This window comes from Solenopsis invicta, chromosome 3 (assembly GCF_016802725.1).
Source record: "Solenopsis invicta isolate M01_SB chromosome 3, UNIL_Sinv_3.0, whole genome shotgun sequence".
Taxonomy (NCBI): domain Eukaryota; kingdom Metazoa; phylum Arthropoda; class Insecta; order Hymenoptera; family Formicidae; genus Solenopsis; species Solenopsis invicta.
In genome coordinates, this window is record NC_052666.1 from 28,438,427 (window position 1) to 28,456,415 (window position 17,989).

Sequence of the window (17,989 nt, forward strand, 5' to 3'; positions counted from 1 at the left end):
AGGTCATTCGTTTCAGCTGATCTGTGTACTTCCCATAAAAAATGTAAAATATTAGCGATTAAAAGACGGATTGGCTAACAAAGAAAACTTGTATTACTAAATAAAGCAAAATAGTTACGACTTACACCTGTTGACTGGCGATCCTTACGAAAGAAAATTTAATATTGCATATTCACAGACATATATGTATATATGCAAATATATTTACACCAATGTATATAAAGGCATATAATTTATATATTATGTACAATTGATGTAATCAACGTGACGTAGCATAATATCTAATTGTGATACAGATTGAATGCAGTTTTAGGTAACAATTTATGAATCTACTTACACATTGGAAATAATTTTCCATGCTCAATTATAATTGTTATACTTTTTTCTTAATTTTAGTAAATCTATTTAACAAGTGCTCCAAATTCTTGATCATATCGTAAGCATCATTGAGTTCGAATTTAGCAGAATGTCGTTGATACTTTGTATGCGTGCTGGCTTTGTGAAAAGTCGAAGATTTCCTTCAGCCAGGACCCTTGAGCAAAATTATGTGACGTATGTTCAAGGCCAGTCCCCTCAACCCCGCATTCGAGAGTACTTCTATTACATCGATCATCAAGGCATGGTATTTTTCGCTTTATCTGCTGGTTAAGTCTGGCAGCTTTTGCCATTAATATAATAAACAAACTATAACTCGTAAATAAACTTTATAATAATCACAGTTGTTCCTGGATGACGTCCGCATAAGGAATTTCACTTCCTGCTTTAAAGGTATGCAGCAGTTTTTACGTTAACTGAAAAAAGGGTCATAATGTAATTCACACACGCCGCGACCTCTGTCACAGATAAGAGATTCTTGGCATTTTTCTTCAAGCGCCTGGGAAAAAACAACACTGGACGTTACATGGACGACTTTCCGTTCTTGTCAATTTGTGGTGTGGAGAGGAACTATGTGAGATGTGACGATCTGCCAGTGGTTTTTACAAAGGTGATTCAAAAACGTAACGCGAAAACTGATGTGGAAGAGGATTGGTTCAGTTACGCACACGCAGACGATTTGCTAATGGTAATTTCGCGGAATTTAGTTGTAGATAATAAATTTACAATTTTAATAGTCTTACTGATATTGTACTACCATCAAATTTGCCACAGGTACCATTTGAGCCACAAAGGTTGTTTATGAATGTTAAAACGGGAAGAGTGTATCATCCCGCATCGGAAAAAGCGAACGGAATCGGCCTAGTAAGATCCAATCTGGCTATCGAATTTAGCACTTCATTTGACTTTGAAAACGGCGAGAGAAATGCGCCGACGCATTTCGTATGGAGAGATAAGCGATACCAGCTCGACACGGAATGGTATAGAGACAAATTGTCACATGGAGCAAATATAACGAAGCTTTGTTCATAATTTGTTAACAGACCAGACAACTATAAAAAAAAGGCTTCTCCAGTGATCTGGATGTACGTTGATCCTAAACTTTAAAAGGTTTTCAGTTATCGCTCTTTGCTCATTAAAAACTGATAAGAGTGTATAAACGAGTTTCAAATACAATAGCGATTAGAAATTTTATTATCTACATATTATCTATATGTTATAAATGCAAGAAATTCCTGCATTTTTATCCGAAACTATCTATGTTAATCCAAGTCTAATTTAAAATTTTATTTAAGTCATTTACTTTAATATTTAATAACTTAGTTGTAATTTCAACAACGTATTCAAAGTTTCCCTTTTCTATAGTTTTACCAAATAGAGATATATTTTATAAATCACGCTTTTATAAATATATGTATATAAATTTATATTATGTTTATGTGTGTATATACACTTATAAACATATTTCATTAGTATTAATATTTAATATCCTATATATATATATATATATATATATATATATATATATATATAGAGGATATTAAATATTAACAGGGTGTTAATACATACAGGGTGATTATTAATAGTTGTAACAACTATTTACCATAAGAGTGACTTACTGACTTCACTCTAAATAAATTACATGGAGCGTCGTCGGAAGTCATTTCTTATGGTAAATAATTGTTCCAATGATTAATAATCACCCTGTATATATGTATATCAACATAGAGATGAAATGTCAAAGATCCTAGCAGTGCTGTCATCGGAAACTGTCAATGCTTTCTTCTCGTCACTGAAAAATTATAAAACACATTTACCAAGTACATACAAAAAATACAAAATTCTGTTCCATAAACAGAACACTTTAGATTCACAAAATGTTACTGATTAACGTCAAAGATTAAAATAATTTTAATTGCTAGAGAATATTACAATGCAAAATGATTGAAATTCATTATTTAAATTTTTCTGATTGATAGTTCTCTTTGATATACGTTACATTGCGAATTTAAGTGAAAAGGATATTTGTATCTATTTGGCATCAAGTACAATCAACACAAAGTACAATCAAAATTAATTAAAATTGAAATTAACCTTCAGAACGTTTCTGATTGTTCTGTTTTTATTTCTTTCGCGATTAATGAGTATATAAATTTTTTCAATTGTTTACCTGGATATACATAAGTCATATAAAGCCGTTTTGTGGCCTGAGAATACTTGGAGACGATGGCCTGCTTTCGCATCAAAACATCTTAGGTTACCATCTAATCCTGCTGTAAATAATAACGTTGTCCTAGTCCAAACCAATTTTGTGATGCCTCCTTCCTGACTCATCTCGTGCCTAAGAGTCTGAAGAGAGACACAACTTTTAGAACTCTTAGAACTTTTATTGTTTGTATATTGGAGAAATTTTGGATTTATAAAGAATAATACTTGTTTTGAAATATCCCATATGTAAATTTTTCCTTCTACGTCGCTCACGACTGTTCCAGTTGCAGCAGCGGGGAATGTAGGGTCTTTGCAAAAAGCCGCGGTCTCTACATTATTGGTGTTAACTTCAGCTTCATTTTTTTTCAAATCTTGAAGTATACAGACTACCTGAAAAATGTTTCAATATTAAAAATTACTAATTTGATCTTTATCTTTAAGCAACGCGAAAAGCCTAAAAATAATCTCTCTTAAAAATCAGAAAACGTAAAGAAAAAAATATAGATATTACTTTCTTTGTACAAAGAAAATTAATAAGTTTTCTTTACCTTGCCGTTATGTGCTGTGCTTAAAATAGTCTGACTTTCCAATGACACTGAAATCAACAGATTATTATCCATGTAACAATCGAGAGCGATAACAGCGGCTGAATGTCCACGTGATCTTGTTTGATCAGGAGGAATGGTCGACAATAACGTGTTCGACTTTAAATCTATTACGTGAATCGTGCCGCTTTGATATCCTATTGCGGCGCGTTTCCCTGCAAAGTTTTCCTTTGGATTATAATGTATTCTATTCCTTTAAGTAAATCTAAAATACTCTTATCACATACCATCTGGAAGAATTATACCGCTCTCCGATTTATCACCGGTACCATGCGCGAAAACCTTATAATCATCCTTTCGTACTTTTAACATATAAACTTCTCCTGTTACGACACCTGCTACCAAGACGTCACTCAAATGATGCCACTTTATCCACTAGACAATATAACAAAAAAAATATCAATAAAATGCTGCAATAATGCTTAAAAAAATCAATTTATACTTTATAGCTCAACTTTTTGTACTTCTCTTTTCTCTTTTTTTGCTATGAGGTCTAATTAAATAGCTATTTTAATGTAGAATGTAACATTTAGCTATAAAGAACAATTTTAACTCTATACATATAATTTGACAATTGTGATCTACTTTCTTTTCAAGACACTAAGAGCACTGTAATTAGCCTAGTAAAATAAACTCAAAAAGCAGATCATGTATAGATAAGGTGACGAAAAACAATATATGTTGTACAGAGGGATTAATAACTGTAACGTTAAAAGTGCTCACAGTAATATCGTTCATTACGGTAGTTTCCCAGACGCAGGTCTTATCACTTATCCTCCACAGCTTTATCTTGCCAGACATATCAGCTGTAGCCAAGTACTTGTCATTGTGGTTGAAGTCCGAAAATATAACACTGTCTTCGTGGCTGGTGCCTGTGTTCAAAACACTCTCGCTCGTACTGGTGTTCCAAAGGTATCCCTTGTCATCCTCATCCCCCGTCGCCGCCAGTTCGCCGTTTTTACTTAACGAGCAGCAAAAGACTGTGGATCCTGAGATAGGTTCATAAAAGAAAGAATCAATGCCACTTTTACCGATAAATGTGTACATTTATTTCTGAAATATATGTAAGCTTAAAAGAACATTTATCACAAAAAGTGAATATAGGCTAGTGAATATAGGCTAGCGCGCAAACCAAAACGGCGTTCTTACCGGGAGTGTGGCCGCGAAAGACGCACACGGCGTCGTCCTTCTGCGTGACAGTCTCTTTCCACGACTCCTCACTGTCGGACGAACTCGCGCTCTCGAAAATCGGATCGTTTAATTCGATGACTTCCTCGATGTCGTCTTCCACGATCATCTCGTCCGCGGAGTCGAGATCCTCCACATCGGGCGGAAACGGCGGGGTATGTCTGTCCTGCATCTGTCGGGAGGATCACGATCAATCGGCCTTCATCGATTGGCACAGCTATGTCGTACTTACCATTACGAAATAAATACGTGGTACAGTCGTCGAGCGAGAACGATCTCTAATCTTCTAGAACCTCCCGATGTTGGTGCGTTTGAAAAAACTTAGTGCACGTGTTCCACGGCACGTGGTCATCAAGGTTAGACAACGTCAGATTCGAACTGATTTGAACACCGATGAAGTAATGAGAAGTTTGATTTTCGTTGCAGAATTTGCTGCACCTATTATTTATCTTCTCTTTTTCTCCAACATCTAAATTATATATCTATCTCATTTGTAGTGCAGAAAGTGCAGTCACAAAGTGGACGTTATGCGTTATCCCTGAAGTTTGCCGCGCGTCAGCGCCCTCTCAACAAATCTGTCGGCCGAATTTAAATTGATTTAAAAATCTCAATCATATGAAACAGAGAATTTAATTTTGAGGGTCAGAGGATCTAGTCCTTATAATTGTTTCCTTCATTACAAAAATTGTAATACGCGAATTATCAAACGCAAATAACTGCAAATACTTAATGATTTTTAATGCATTAAATATTTTTATAAATTCACCTAGAAAATTATTATCGAGCACCAAGCACCGATTAACTGTTTTTCTTAATCTAAAAATGTTAAATATTATTAAGAGTAAAATAGAAAAGAGTATGTGCCAACGATCAGCCTTTATTCAACAACTATGTCAAGCCTATTTCAAAAGGAAACGACGCAACGTTAAACTGTTAATTGTATAACAAGCTCTTTCTGTATGTATTTGAATTTTACATTAGTAAATATACAGGGTGTTCATTAATGGTTGTCCCCACGTTTTACCATAGGAGCACGCATTTGTTATTTCTAATATAATAATATGTTAGAAATACATATCCGTCGGTAAATCATGCTCCTATGGTAAAAAGTGGGTACAACCATTAATGAACACCCTGTATATATATGGCACATTCACACACCATACGCAATAATATGCAATAACAATAGTAATATGTTATGTACAGATGATCGAACATAAATAAAACTAGATAATATACGACAACGTTGCACAGATTATTGCAATACGCAACAAAACGTTTACACGAAACTTTGTATCTTTAACTCGGAACCATGACTCGGTCGAGATTACGCATTAGCGGGATTGTCTACACAGTAGAAGTTTATTTAACTGAAACCCGCTCAATTACTAACTGGTATCTTCTCATTAAATGCCTAACGTTTCACTTCATTAGTCCGCCTTCAACGACTTCTTCTCTTTTCTTTTGATAGGATTCTTCTTGCAGTCGTTGTAAATATTATTGAGATCGAACGCGGCCTTTACGTTGTCCTGAAAAATTGAGACAAATAAACAAGAGTGGACAGACGTAAGTCAGAATTTTGACAAGTTAAATCTGATATGACGACGTACCAATGAGAAAAGAAACTTTACGAGCTTCCCTTTGTGATCCGCGTACGGACGTCGTTCCACCTCCTTGCCGTCTTTAAAGAGTATCAGCGTCGGCAGCTGCTTGCTTGTGCTAGAGTCGCTGATATGATATTTCGCCGCGGCATCCGGATACCTTCCGACGTCCACTTTACCGAATTTGAATTTCTCCAATGCGTATCTAAATCAATTATTTTTAATAACAGCAAATATATTCTAGCGCACGGCGAGATAGAGATATCAGATTGTACAATTGATTAAATCGCTTACTCCGCAGAGAGTTCAGAAAATATCGGCGCAAATGTTACGCAAGCTGGATTCCATGCGGTGTAAAACGCCACCAACCAGACCGTTTTGGTGTCGCGCTGCAACTCTTCCTGCAGTCCGTTAGCTCCGCGCAAATAGATCACGTTTTCAGGTCCTTGATACGTCGGCTCTGGTAATACCAATCCGCACACTGCACACAATGTGCATTTGACCAGTATTAGATCGCTTGTGACAACAGACTCACAGTTAGATTCAAAATGTTTAACCCTTGAAAATTTGATACGTTTAAAACTATTTAATAAAGGTTATAAAAACATTTTATTTTATGACACTTTATAATATCTACTTTAATTTTTTTTACTAGTTTAAAATTTTGTTTTTGTATGAAATGTTAATATAGATGCTAAAAATATTTAATAAACACTTTTATTATATCATGAAAGTAATTAAATGATTCTCAAACGTCTATTAAATGTAAATAGTCTGCTTGGAACTATATAATTCACAAGATAGTCGTCGCATCTCCTCATACATGTAAAAATAAATGCAAACAGAATGCCCATCCGCACGTCTGCGTAAAACCACAGGATCAAATTTGCCACCTTCGTGTACACGAAGCTGGATGTCAAGTAATTTATCATGGTCACACTGCCGGTCTTCCTTGTTCTTATCATGATAACAATCATGAGGAAAAAGAGAATTTCCGTCTCCCTCTAAAAACAAAAGCGCAACATTAACTGAATACCCAAATACCCTATCAAAGTTATATTGCTGTGTGATAAATGTGTCTACTATTCACCGTATCAAGCTCGCAGTTGTCTTGAGCAAATAGATAATTGCAAACTCCAGGAAGAAGGCGCTTGGAGAAGATGTAGGAGACACTGAGGAGGATATTTATCAGGTAGTACGGTTTCACGAGTAACCTTAGATCCTTCTTGAGCGACATTTCGAAGTGAGGGAGAGGTAACTCTTCTACAATTATAGATCACACCTGGTAATGCACTCGGTGAACGGACTAATTATTATCGAACGGCGATTGCCGTACGATCTGTCACGCAGGAGGTCCCACTTATTTTCCTCCTGGCAATTCCCGAAGGTGATCACTATCTCGTGTACATGGTGAGTGAGGTGGCGTCAGCTGTTTTGTGAGATTCATTCATGCGAGGAAGAGACGAGAAAAGAGACATGGATTCTGCAGTAGGAGCAAGTAGGAGTGAATGAGAGTCAAACAAAAACGAGGCCACATTGATGATACGCCCGACGTGCGTGTATTATTCTCACGTGCAAATGAACATGCGTTAGACAATGTAGTACGGCACGCTCATTTTGCAATGTGTCAAATTCTATCGTGCATCTCCGCTAACTTATCTCCTCTTCCTTTTAAAAGGCACAAATTGACACGAGTAAACACACTCGAACACAGTAGACTTTTTCCTGAATAGAATCTGAAAATTTGTCGAGTGAATTTGTATGTAAATGAAAAGCGATGTGTGTCGCTCTGTGTTAAAAGTGTCGACTGTGTTCTCAGGAAAGTAGCTTTAGTGTGGTTTGAGTCTTCGCTAACTTGAGTTTTTTGCTCAACGTGCGAGGGTGTGTGTATGTCGGTAATCTGAAAAGATATGTAAAACGGGAAAACTATATGTATTAGAAAACCGTCTGGGAATAGGGAAAGGCGTAATGGAGACAGGCAGGGCGAACGGATAACACTTTGTTATATAAAATATCACTTTAATAGTACTGAAAATACACCGAATACATTTCTCGTCTTCCCGCCACGCTGCCTCGGCGGTCCACGAGATGGCAGGTCCGCTATCTCAAAGTCCGCTATCTCAAACAGCCTATCACAAGCCATACACGCAGTCACGTGGCCTGAGGAGCCAGTAATACTACAAGCCTCGATTCACGAGGTTTAGCTAACCAATCGCGTACAGAGATGCATCTGCGAAGGAAATCCGCAGCGCTACCGCTTCTAACCTAATAACCTAACCTCCATTGGGGCATTGGGGTTTGGGGTCTCCGTGAGAGCTGGTGAGAGCTTACTGGACGTCGCTTAAAGATAAGAGTGAGAGGTTAGGATTGATCAGCCTGATTCAGTCATCTGAAAGCAGCGAGCTGGCTAAATCTCTGGGTAAATTTTCGTAATTATCAATTAATGGTATATGGATAATAGCAAAATGTTGACATTATCAATATAATTGAGTCTGAAATTCTCTACTGACGATAATACACTTGACAGCAAAATTAAAGTGTAACTTATTCTGACTTCCAACAATAGGCAAAATTCAAGAAAATGTAACTTTGTTAAAAATAATTGTAAAAAGATGTTCAAAAAAGCATTTGAAAGCTTGAAATCTCTAGTTTCGAGATTGATAATTCATTAAATGATTTACTGTTTGCTAAGAAGCTACGAGGATTCAAATGGGGATGCATCAAAACTCAACATTGTTTACAAAATTTGTAAAACTTTGCGACGTGAAATAAAAATCACACACAAATACGGTTTACAGCATTTGAAAACATGAATCTTTACCTTTAATTTGCGTACTTGTTGCACGTTGTACGATTTTTTTTCACTGAGTTATTCAACCCTGAAGCAAAAAGGGTCTTTTTAAATTTAATTAAGAAAGGATAAATTTAATTTTTTGTGTTTTTTTAGAAATTATGTTATAACTTGTTTTACTAATTAAATATTATTTTATTTACTGTAATATATCTTTGGTATTATAAATTAATTTCTTTGAAATAATTTTCTAAAACTCACTGAATGGTTTTTGCTGTCTTCCCAGAAACCATGCAAGAGTATGTTATATATACATATAATGTGGCATTAATCTTTTTTCTGTTTGCATTTGATATTCATGATATTATAACAATTGCAATTTAAGTGAAAAATAGATTATTTTCTTTTGCCTTGAAATACGATTTAATTTATTAATCTTCAGTATGTTAATATTGTATATCAGTTTATTTAAAAAAAAAATTTTTAATGCGTTAAACAGAATATGTAGCACAACATATTTATTATTATTAATTTTTAAATTCAATCATGGAATTTTTTTAAATAAAACGCTTAGTCATATATTATTTTTTAAATTAAAAAGCTGATTCTTACTTAGCCAGTTATGATAACTCACACACGATAACGTGTATAGCATAAGAAGAAGAATAGTGTAACTTCTTTGATTTTCTCCGCTGTTCCTTCTAGTTGCATTAAGAGTTAGTGACACGATGACCATACACTACACAGTCTCCTTTTATAATTGCGTCGTAATAACAATGTTGATGGCAATTATGACATTATTTTACATACAAAATTATCGTTAAAAAAAAGAGATAAATAAAAGGCATCAAATGTGTGTGCGCATCTAAAATCTCAATTTCTTTCTACAAAATCCAAGTGCTACTTTGTATACTCTTTAAAAATTCTTTCTATGCCAATCCAAGTGCTAGTATCTTGGGTTGGAATAGAAAGATTTTTCAATAACGTACAGAGATAGTGCCATTTAGATTTTGTATTAAAATTAAAGATAATACCACATGGGTTGGAATAGAAACATTGTTCAATGAGAATACAAAGATAGTACACTTGAATTTTGTAGAAAAAATAAAGATTTTAAGAGGTGTACACATACACACACACACACACACACACACACACACACACACACACACACACTTGGCGTCTTTTTTCTTTTTTTTTTAAAGTTGAATAAACACAATAACATATAATTAACGCTCTATACAGTTCATAATTGGAAATTTATATTGTAAAATAGTTGTCCAAATTTTGATAAAATTGATTTTTGATATCTTGATGCACTAATAATGTTTTCTTGAACACCTCGTGTATGATTACATATGCTTCGTGCAATGTTTACATGGTTCAATGCACTGTTAACAAAAAATAAAAATATTGACGATATGATAACACTGATAACCTAGTTCAAATGTCTCAGGACAATGTGATGATTCAATAGACTGTTTATAAGGTACTTGCCTGAAAAGATTTATACTTTTAATGACACTTTATTTTTAATTAGCACTATTGGGTAAATTAATATATCTTTTTAATTAAATCAAGGTGAAGTTAATGACTTAGAAAATTAATGTAATTACGTTAAAAGTTACATAAATAAAAAATTAATATTAAATTAAAAATTAATTTTGCATTATTCATATTAAATTAGAAATTTGTAATTTTTTAAAGTTAGATTACTCAAAATAATTATAATATCAAATCATAAAATTTTTAATTTTTATTTGTAAATTAAGTTTATATGAAATAAAAACTGTTTTTTTGTGAGAATATATTTTTTGTAGAAATAAATTTTTAACTTAGGAAAAAAGTTAATAAACTAAAGTTTGTTTCAAAAAGAATTAATTAAAGTTAAAAATTAAATTATTTATAATTAATTTAAGTTAACAGTTATTAACTTCTAATTAATTGCTAACCAATTCTGTTGATTAATAACAATGAGTTGTGTTATCACTGGAGTGACTTATCTTATTAACTTACTGTACATAGTATCAAATAGATATTCCTGTCTTTCTTGTTTATCAAAGATTTTCTCTCTTTGTTGTACAAAGTTCATGCTGTTTAATACCTCTGCAGGCACTGTGCCACTGTGCACCTCCAGAAGTTGCAGGCAGAATGAGGCTCGTCAGCTTTGTAGGAATTTTATTGCTCTTTGAGGTCTGCTTGTTTGTCACTGCAGTCGATGAACAAAATGTGGTCAATAACAGCTTTCCTGTAATAGTGATCACCTGGAATTACACATCTGCAACGGAGAAAGGTATATTAAAATATGTAATTGTGTCAACTTGCCAAAGTGAGAGAATTCTAAGAAACTTCAGGCAGTCAAAAAGCACTGATAATTATTATTTAAGCATGGGACGTGATATATAATCAGAAGAGAAGCGCTCTGGACGCAATAGAGGAAGGATGTTCTCTGTGCGAGGAGCAACAGTGCAGAAAAACTGTGGGATTTGGCGGCAGTCCAGATGAATGTGGAGAAACTATGCTGGATGCTGTCATTATGGATGGGTAGTAACGATAGTTGAAGCAACAAAAGCAGCCTTTTTTTATTGTACATTAATAAAATTTAAATTATACCATGATTATATTTAAGAAATATTTTAATAGAGTGGCGATGGATGTGGGTGGGGTAGGAGGACTGCGGAACGTGAAGAACGCCATTTCGGTTGCTCGCAAAGTACTGGAGCACACAAAACATTCCCTATTGGGCGGAGACTTGGCTACGGATTTTGCTGTGAATATGGGATTCAAGAAAGAGTCCCTACAAACGGACGAATCCAAAGAGATGTGGTTAAAGTGGAAGGCGAACAAGTGCCAACCTAATTTTTGGAAGGTACTGAAAGAGAGGCCACTTTTGCATTTTCTTTCTACGTCTTCTCTCACGATCATTACCTCGATAATTTGTTGATATTCTTGTTATTTCTAGAACGTTATACCGGATCCAACAACCACCTGCGGACCATATCGTCCAAGTGATATAAAAGATGATGAAAGCACGCTAGTGGGAAGCGAGGATAATCATGATACAATCGGTGTACTCGCGATAGACTCACAGGGACGAACAGCAGCCGGGACATCCACGAACGGCGCCAAAAATAAGATACCCGGCCGCATTGGGGATTCTCCTATTGCGGGAGCTGGCGCGTACGCCGACCAGGAAGCCGGTGCGGCAGCCGGTACCGGCGACGGAGATATTATGATGCGATTTTTGCCGAGGTATCATTCGCGTTACGTATTAATTGAATATAAGTACGCGTTTTGTACAAATTCTATTTTACATTTTAATGAACTAAAATACAATTTTTTTTTTATTTTTTTTTATTTTGAATTTTGTGGTTCTAAATTTCTTACTTTAATTTTGAAATTGTTTAGCATTAAATCAACAATATGTTTATATATAATTTTTTTTTAATATACTTTTATATGTGTAAAAGTAATGAAATTAGTTCAGAAGTGCCATAATCTGATCGTGCATAGAGGAAACGTTGAAAAACAATGTATGTACAGAGGGTTGATATTTAATATAATAAGAGTAGTATTTTAATAAGTTCTAATAGTTTAGATCAAGTTGCATACTTTTTCTAGCTTCCTGGCGGTGGAGGAGATGCGTAATGGAGCTTCGCCGAGTGCAGCTGCTAAGACAGCGATTAACAGAATCGCCCAGCATTATCCTAGCTTCTTCGGCGGGGTGATCGCGTTGAACAAAAAGGGAGAATACGGAGCAGCGTGTAACGGAATGGCAGAGTTTCCTTACTATGTCGCAAATCCCACTCTGGGCCCTAAACTACTTTCGGTTGAATGCAGCAACTATAATCCGCAGTGTGATAAGGACGATATTTGCTGATTTCATTCAAATTTTAATATGTGATAACAATATACGAGATTATATAAACATTCCTAATATAATAATGTAAATAAACGTTACACTAAAACTTATAAAAAAAATCTGAGTTATTAAATGAAACACAAAATTACAGAAGCAAAGATTCATATCAATCCATACAAGTATCATGAGATTTACGATAAAATTTCTTGCAATATAAATGATAATAAAGTTAATGCAATTTTAGCGTTCCAAATCTTTTATACAGTTGTAGTACAAAAATGTACAGTTTTCTATTTTATAAAGTTAAATTGAGCTTATTCTGATGAACATTTTTTTTTAAATTTTTTATATAATTTTTCAGAATTTTTCAAAATTTCTGTATAATTTTATAACTTTCTAAGATTTTTTTATACAAATTGCATGTGTGGAACACTTTGGAAATACTTAAAAAGTCCATCTTACAAAATTTTTCATGTTAATTATGAAATATTCTAAGGTTTAAAAAATTTTTATAATTTCTATAAAATTTAAAAGTTAAAAATATTTTTTTTTTAATTATGAGATGTAAAATTTCAAAATTTATATGTAAAATTCTAAGAACAGATGTAGACTTTCTCAATATTTTTAATGAAAGGTTCCAATTCGTATAAAAATTATATAAGAAACATTTTTACCAAGGTAGTAAAATCACTTGCTATTTTATCGAAAGTTGTAAATTATTTATTTTTTAATAATATAATCGGCAATATTTAATTATCAATCAAAATTCTTGAAATATGAACAAGATATTGGGAAAATATGAAAGGTGGCATTTAATCTGAAAGTTCGCTCACGAATTCACAGTTCGTGACCATTCGTGACTATTCGTGACGCTCAGTGAGATGTATGTTAGGTTAGGTTAGGTTAGATTACGTTTTGTGTCGCCGTACGGATGGAAAGTATCCGCGTTTGATCTCTCAAAGAGTAAGATGATAAAGGATTGTAAGGACGCGCGGATGGTAGGACAAGTTAGATGCACGAAAGCGCGTCACGAAGTTCCTGCCGTTGCGTTGGTTGCCCTCGTGCATAGCCTGCCCTAATAAGAGGTATAGGTACGAGAGCAACGCTGTCAAAGTAACGTGTACGCGCGAAACATCTGATATGGATTATGCAACGATCGTCGACAACGCGGTCAGGCAGTTTTACTCGGCGGGCAGCAACGAGGCGCATTCATGGCTCCTGCGGGTGCAAACCTCCCCCGAAGCCTGGCACTTCGTGTGGCAACTTCTGGACCCTTCCAAGGTAGCCGCGTATCAGCCAAGATCGTTCAGTCTCCCTTTCCCCTTTGTTTTCTGCAAAACTTCTGATTTATTTTTTTAATACGTTTTTAATACGTCCCTTTCTTGCTACTTGCTGCGACATTTCCTACCTGAAAGACTCCAAAAATATTGTAATTAAAGTCAGACAGATTATTTCGACGTTGCTTTTGTAAGAGGACGAGTCGGAAATATTTTTAGACAACTGGTTTGAGAGAACGATGCCAATAGCTGATTTTTTTCTTTTCTTTCAATACATTAATGAAATATGTTATTCTTTCAGTCGTACGAGGTGCAATTTTTTGCGGCAACGACTCTACATACAAAGATATCCAAGCAGTGGAACGAAGTGCCTGAAGCTGAGTATCCGGTGTTGAGGGAACGTTTGCTCAATAGCGTGAGAAGATCCAATATCCCTTTATGCATCCTTACGAAGCTCTGTCAAGCGGTAATACATGCTCTTTTATTTAAGAAAAACAGGGCATACTGTAAATAATTAAATAGCTCTTCATATGTTCAAGTGTTAATTATCTAATGTATGATGATTTCAGTTAGCCGCGTTTGTAGCCAACGTTTACAGTGCAAAGAACAAGGAACAGAGTGGGAGTATAGTTGACGAACTGCTTGACATTTTACCTTACAATTCCACATCTGCATTAGAATTACTGCTTCGAGTGCTCTCGACGCTTCCTGTTGAGGTAAAGACATAATAAAATATACATGAATTGAGGTTGTGCCACTTGATATTTGCTTTTCATTGAAAGTTGAAACTGATTTGTGATTATTCTCAGTACGAGAAGAGACACGAAGCGAAGAGTGCCAACTTGAATGTCAGCTTGGTCAACAGCTGGTGCCAAACTACATGGTTCTTGCAGCAGGTCTTTTCAATGTGTAACCCAGATTCCCAAGGCAACGACGGTGTATTATACTCCTTGGGATTGGAATGCGCTCAATCATGGCTCAAAATTGGTCAGCTACCTTTAGAGACCACCAGCCAGATCTATCCATATTTATTAATAGCCGCGGCTCATTACGCGCCTAATAAGTAAGTTGTATTGAAAGAGCGACGAGAATTTTATTGTGTGGTAATAGAAAAAATGATATAATAACTAAGTTATCAAATTACTAAATAAGATATCAATTCTTTTCATAAAGAGACGAGAATCATGGCGATGATGAGAACATTAAGAGCTGGGAGATAGTACAAGATTGTTTAATCATGATCGTAACGCACTATGATCTTCACAAACGGCCGCAAACATTTTGGGAATGGGCTAAGAGTTTGGTATTGATGGCGAAGCAGTGTAACAGAAAATACTTTTGCGAAATATTAACTGCCATCGGAGAGGCTCACAGTCGGGCGTTTCTGATCGCCTTGGCCGAGAATTCTAACGAGGCACACACGTGGACGGCCATGGGACTGATCGAGCTGCTGTTGGAGTGCTCGGAATTGGAAGGACGTTATCCCACCGATGAGACGCGTAGCTGCATTCCGTTTGGATTCTGGTACGCGTTGCAGGACGATTGCGCTACGTTAGATGAACCGTTGGAGAACCGAGCTTTGGAGGCATTGAAGCCGATTTATTTTCGGCTGTCTCAGGCGTTGTTGCGAAAATCAACGTTGCCCACGTCTCCGAGCGAAAGGGGAAACGCGGACGAACGCGAGCTCTTCAGATGTTATAGACAAGATGTAGCAGACACGTTGGACTATTGTTACAGCGTTCTCGATACCGATCTGCTGGCACTTCTTGGACAAAGATTAAGCATGGAAGACTCGCCGTGGACCCATATAGAATCAACATTACACGCTTTCAAAGCTCTAGCAGAGAGCGTCGGCACTCAGGAGTACTGTTACATACCTGCACTGATAAACTTGATTATCGTTCACATACCTTATCATATTTATCCCGAGGAGGTACGTACGATCGTTAATTTTGTTAACCATATTTCTCTTTAAATATCTTCGTAATGAATACAAATTTATTTTTAATTAGCTCTTTTTTTTGATGATTTACTTTTAAAAAAAATGTGTTTTCGTAATAATAACGTCCTATAAATATCATTTCATCGCCAGGTATTAACGTCTGCTTGTTCGACGCTGGGTGCATACGCCGAATGGATAGGAGAGCATCCCGAGCCTTGGCTGGAGAAAGTGTTGCAGCTCGTTACTCAGGGATTGACCAGAAATTCCGCGACAGCGCCGATTGCAAGTATGGCACTGAAAGATCTGACGAGAGAGTGCGGATCGTATCTCGCCCCTTATGCACCATCTATACTTCACACTATCAGTCAGACACTACCGAATGTCGAGCCTGGCGGTGGGGAAGGTTTGCGACTCATGTATGCGGCCGGAAAGCTGCTTAATGTGTTGTCTTCTATGGAGGAGCAACTGGTGCATCTGGAGGCGACGTTGGGACTATGCGTGACGAAGATAAAAGAGTTCTTGGGACAACCGTTGTTCACGGCGCGTCTCAGCGTGACGAATTATCTGAAGATGGTTACTATGTTCTTTAGTACGATCGAGGGCGCGATCGGCAAAGCCGTGCTGGACGGCGTGCTGCCGGTGTTCAATCAGATAATCACACATCCCGAATGGAGCCAGGACAACGCCACGTTGGAGGCGATGCACATGTGCGCGCAAAAATCCTTGTCGGCATTGCGGCAGCCGGAGATCGAGGCACGACCCTTGCTGCCAATCCTGTCGACCTCCTACAAGATCTGGCCACATCCAGCCGCATTAAATCTATTGAAGCAGCTCGTATTGCTTTTCGGCAGGGATCCGGACAACATTGTGAGTCCAGTGCTCGCGGAAATGAGCTCATTAACATTGAATGGTGTGAAGGCATGCAGGTCGGTTCAGGGTGACCTGTCCGAGTGGTCAGATCTGATGGAAGCCTACATGGGTGTGCTTGCGCAGATCTGCAAAAAGAACGCCCGGTTGTTGTTGCAAGTCCCGGATCAAATACCAGATATGCTGCAATGCGGTAAGTACATCATCGATATATCCTTAGAGATAAAAAAGTTATCATAATACAAATTTGTATTCTTGTTCATAGGGATTGCTTGTCTAACGCTTCCGGAGACAGCTACGGCCAAAGCGGCCGGACATTTTCTTAGTCACGCGATTGTACAAAGCCCACACCTGCAAACGTTTATTCAACCGATCGGACAAGAACTTGTCGCCGCGATTTTACATTGTGTCGGTAAGTACAAGACCTCTAGACGCGGTGAACGCGAAGCTGTTCATCCGCTCGCCTATTTATTTCTTTTTTCATCTCTATTAGGTGGAGCAATGCCTCATAATAATTTGGATCCTCACACCGAAGTTCTGTTAGCATTAAACAAAACGTGTCCGGAATGGACCGCGCAATGGTTACGCACCGGACTTGAGAATCAAAAAAACCTCGCAGCCGTATTACAGAAGGATGACGTTGCGCGCATTTTGCGTGAGAGGACAAACAGGTCGCGACTTTGCAACGTACTAAAGGAATTTAGTATTCAATGTCGTCAGAAGACGGGTATTTGACAATAGAACTCTCGTGGTGACAAATTTTACTATATGAAACTATCGATTTAAGATATATGTAATACAAAAGTTGACATAATTTATCTCTTCATAATAAACGCTGTATATAATTGTGTTTTATACAGGCTTATGCATTTACTTGAATTGTAAGATATTAATCGTGTGAAAGAAGCACTTTAGTGTATCGAATATGAAAATGTCCGCGTGATGCAAAATAAATAGTGATAATAAAAAAATATTTATAGTAAAGATAGTAAAATAAACAAAAATACGAAAATGTAGATATCCAATTCCTTTTTTGTTTCTGAGAAATATGATGAGAATATTAAAATAAGTTTTATTTTGAATTATTTAATCCTTTTGAGTGAGTAGTTACCAATTTTATTTTAAAATAAAATATAATAATTTTTATGACGTAGACAATAACGAAAACTTATATAATAATTCTTAGTTTAATAAAGGATTGTTTGGAAAGGTACATACAACCAATCACAAAAAACACATGAAATCAAGAAATTGCGAAGAATATTTAGCAATT

At 36.2% G+C, this 17,989-nt stretch overlaps 5 protein-coding genes across 6 annotated transcripts; 3 read left to right on the forward strand and 2 right to left on the reverse strand.

The window, feature by feature from the left end:
- Positions 1-3: 3 nt before the first annotated feature.
- LOC105204765 (UPF0598 protein CG30010) lies at positions 4-1,576 on the forward strand. 2 transcript variants are annotated; one of them, XM_011173964.3, is made up of 5 exons: positions 4-313; positions 397-617; positions 720-768; positions 843-1,063; positions 1,150-1,576. In XM_011173964.3, exons 2-5 carry the CDS (start codon positions 555-557, stop codon positions 1,405-1,407), a joined length of 591 nt encoding a protein of 196 aa, XP_011172266.1. In that variant the 5' UTR covers positions 4-313; positions 397-554; the 3' UTR covers positions 1,408-1,576. The 2 variants fall into 2 exon arrangements, with proteins under 2 accessions (XP_011172266.1, XP_011172260.1); XM_011173958.3 differs by having other exon boundaries at positions 7-313; positions 397-622.
- On the reverse strand, positions 1,547-4,791 carry LOC105204758 (angio-associated migratory cell protein). The gene is made up of 8 exons (XM_011173950.3): positions 4,609-4,791; positions 4,338-4,548; positions 3,912-4,177; positions 3,416-3,563; positions 3,132-3,343; positions 2,809-2,973; positions 2,546-2,724; positions 1,547-2,167 (listed from the first exon to the last, which is right to left on the reverse strand). Exons 1-8 carry the CDS (start codon positions 4,609-4,611, stop codon positions 2,095-2,097), a joined length of 1,257 nt encoding a protein of 418 aa, XP_011172252.1. The 5' UTR covers positions 4,612-4,791; the 3' UTR covers positions 1,547-2,094.
- A 442-nt stretch (positions 4,792-5,233) lies between these two features.
- Positions 5,234-7,999, reverse strand: LOC105204748 (thioredoxin-related transmembrane protein 2 homolog). The gene is made up of 5 exons (XM_011173940.3): positions 7,068-7,999; positions 6,801-6,981; positions 6,272-6,458; positions 5,987-6,182; positions 5,234-5,905 (listed from the first exon to the last, which is right to left on the reverse strand). Exons 1-5 carry the CDS (start codon positions 7,212-7,214, stop codon positions 5,807-5,809), a joined length of 810 nt encoding a protein of 269 aa, XP_011172242.1. The 5' UTR covers positions 7,215-7,999; the 3' UTR covers positions 5,234-5,806.
- Positions 8,000-8,243: 244 nt separating this feature from the next.
- LOC105204737 (N(4)-(Beta-N-acetylglucosaminyl)-L-asparaginase) lies at positions 8,244-12,749 on the forward strand. Its single transcript, XM_011173931.3, has 6 exons — positions 8,244-8,396; positions 10,881-11,061; positions 11,156-11,312; positions 11,412-11,637; positions 11,731-12,020; positions 12,390-12,749. The coding sequence occupies exons 2-6, from the start codon at positions 10,920-10,922 to the stop codon at positions 12,646-12,648; spliced, it is 1,074 nt and encodes a 357-aa protein (XP_011172233.1). The 5' UTR covers positions 8,244-8,396; positions 10,881-10,919; the 3' UTR covers positions 12,649-12,749.
- Positions 12,750-13,521: 772 nt separating this feature from the next.
- On the forward strand, positions 13,522-17,732 carry LOC105204726 (importin-13). The gene is made up of 8 exons (XM_011173921.3): positions 13,522-13,911; positions 14,209-14,373; positions 14,477-14,623; positions 14,717-14,970; positions 15,081-15,840; positions 16,000-16,909; positions 16,982-17,128; positions 17,210-17,732. The coding sequence occupies exons 1-8, from the start codon at positions 13,771-13,773 to the stop codon at positions 17,449-17,451; spliced, it is 2,766 nt and encodes a 921-aa protein (XP_011172223.1). The 5' UTR covers positions 13,522-13,770; the 3' UTR covers positions 17,452-17,732.
- The last annotated feature ends 257 nt before the right edge of the window (positions 17,733-17,989 follow it).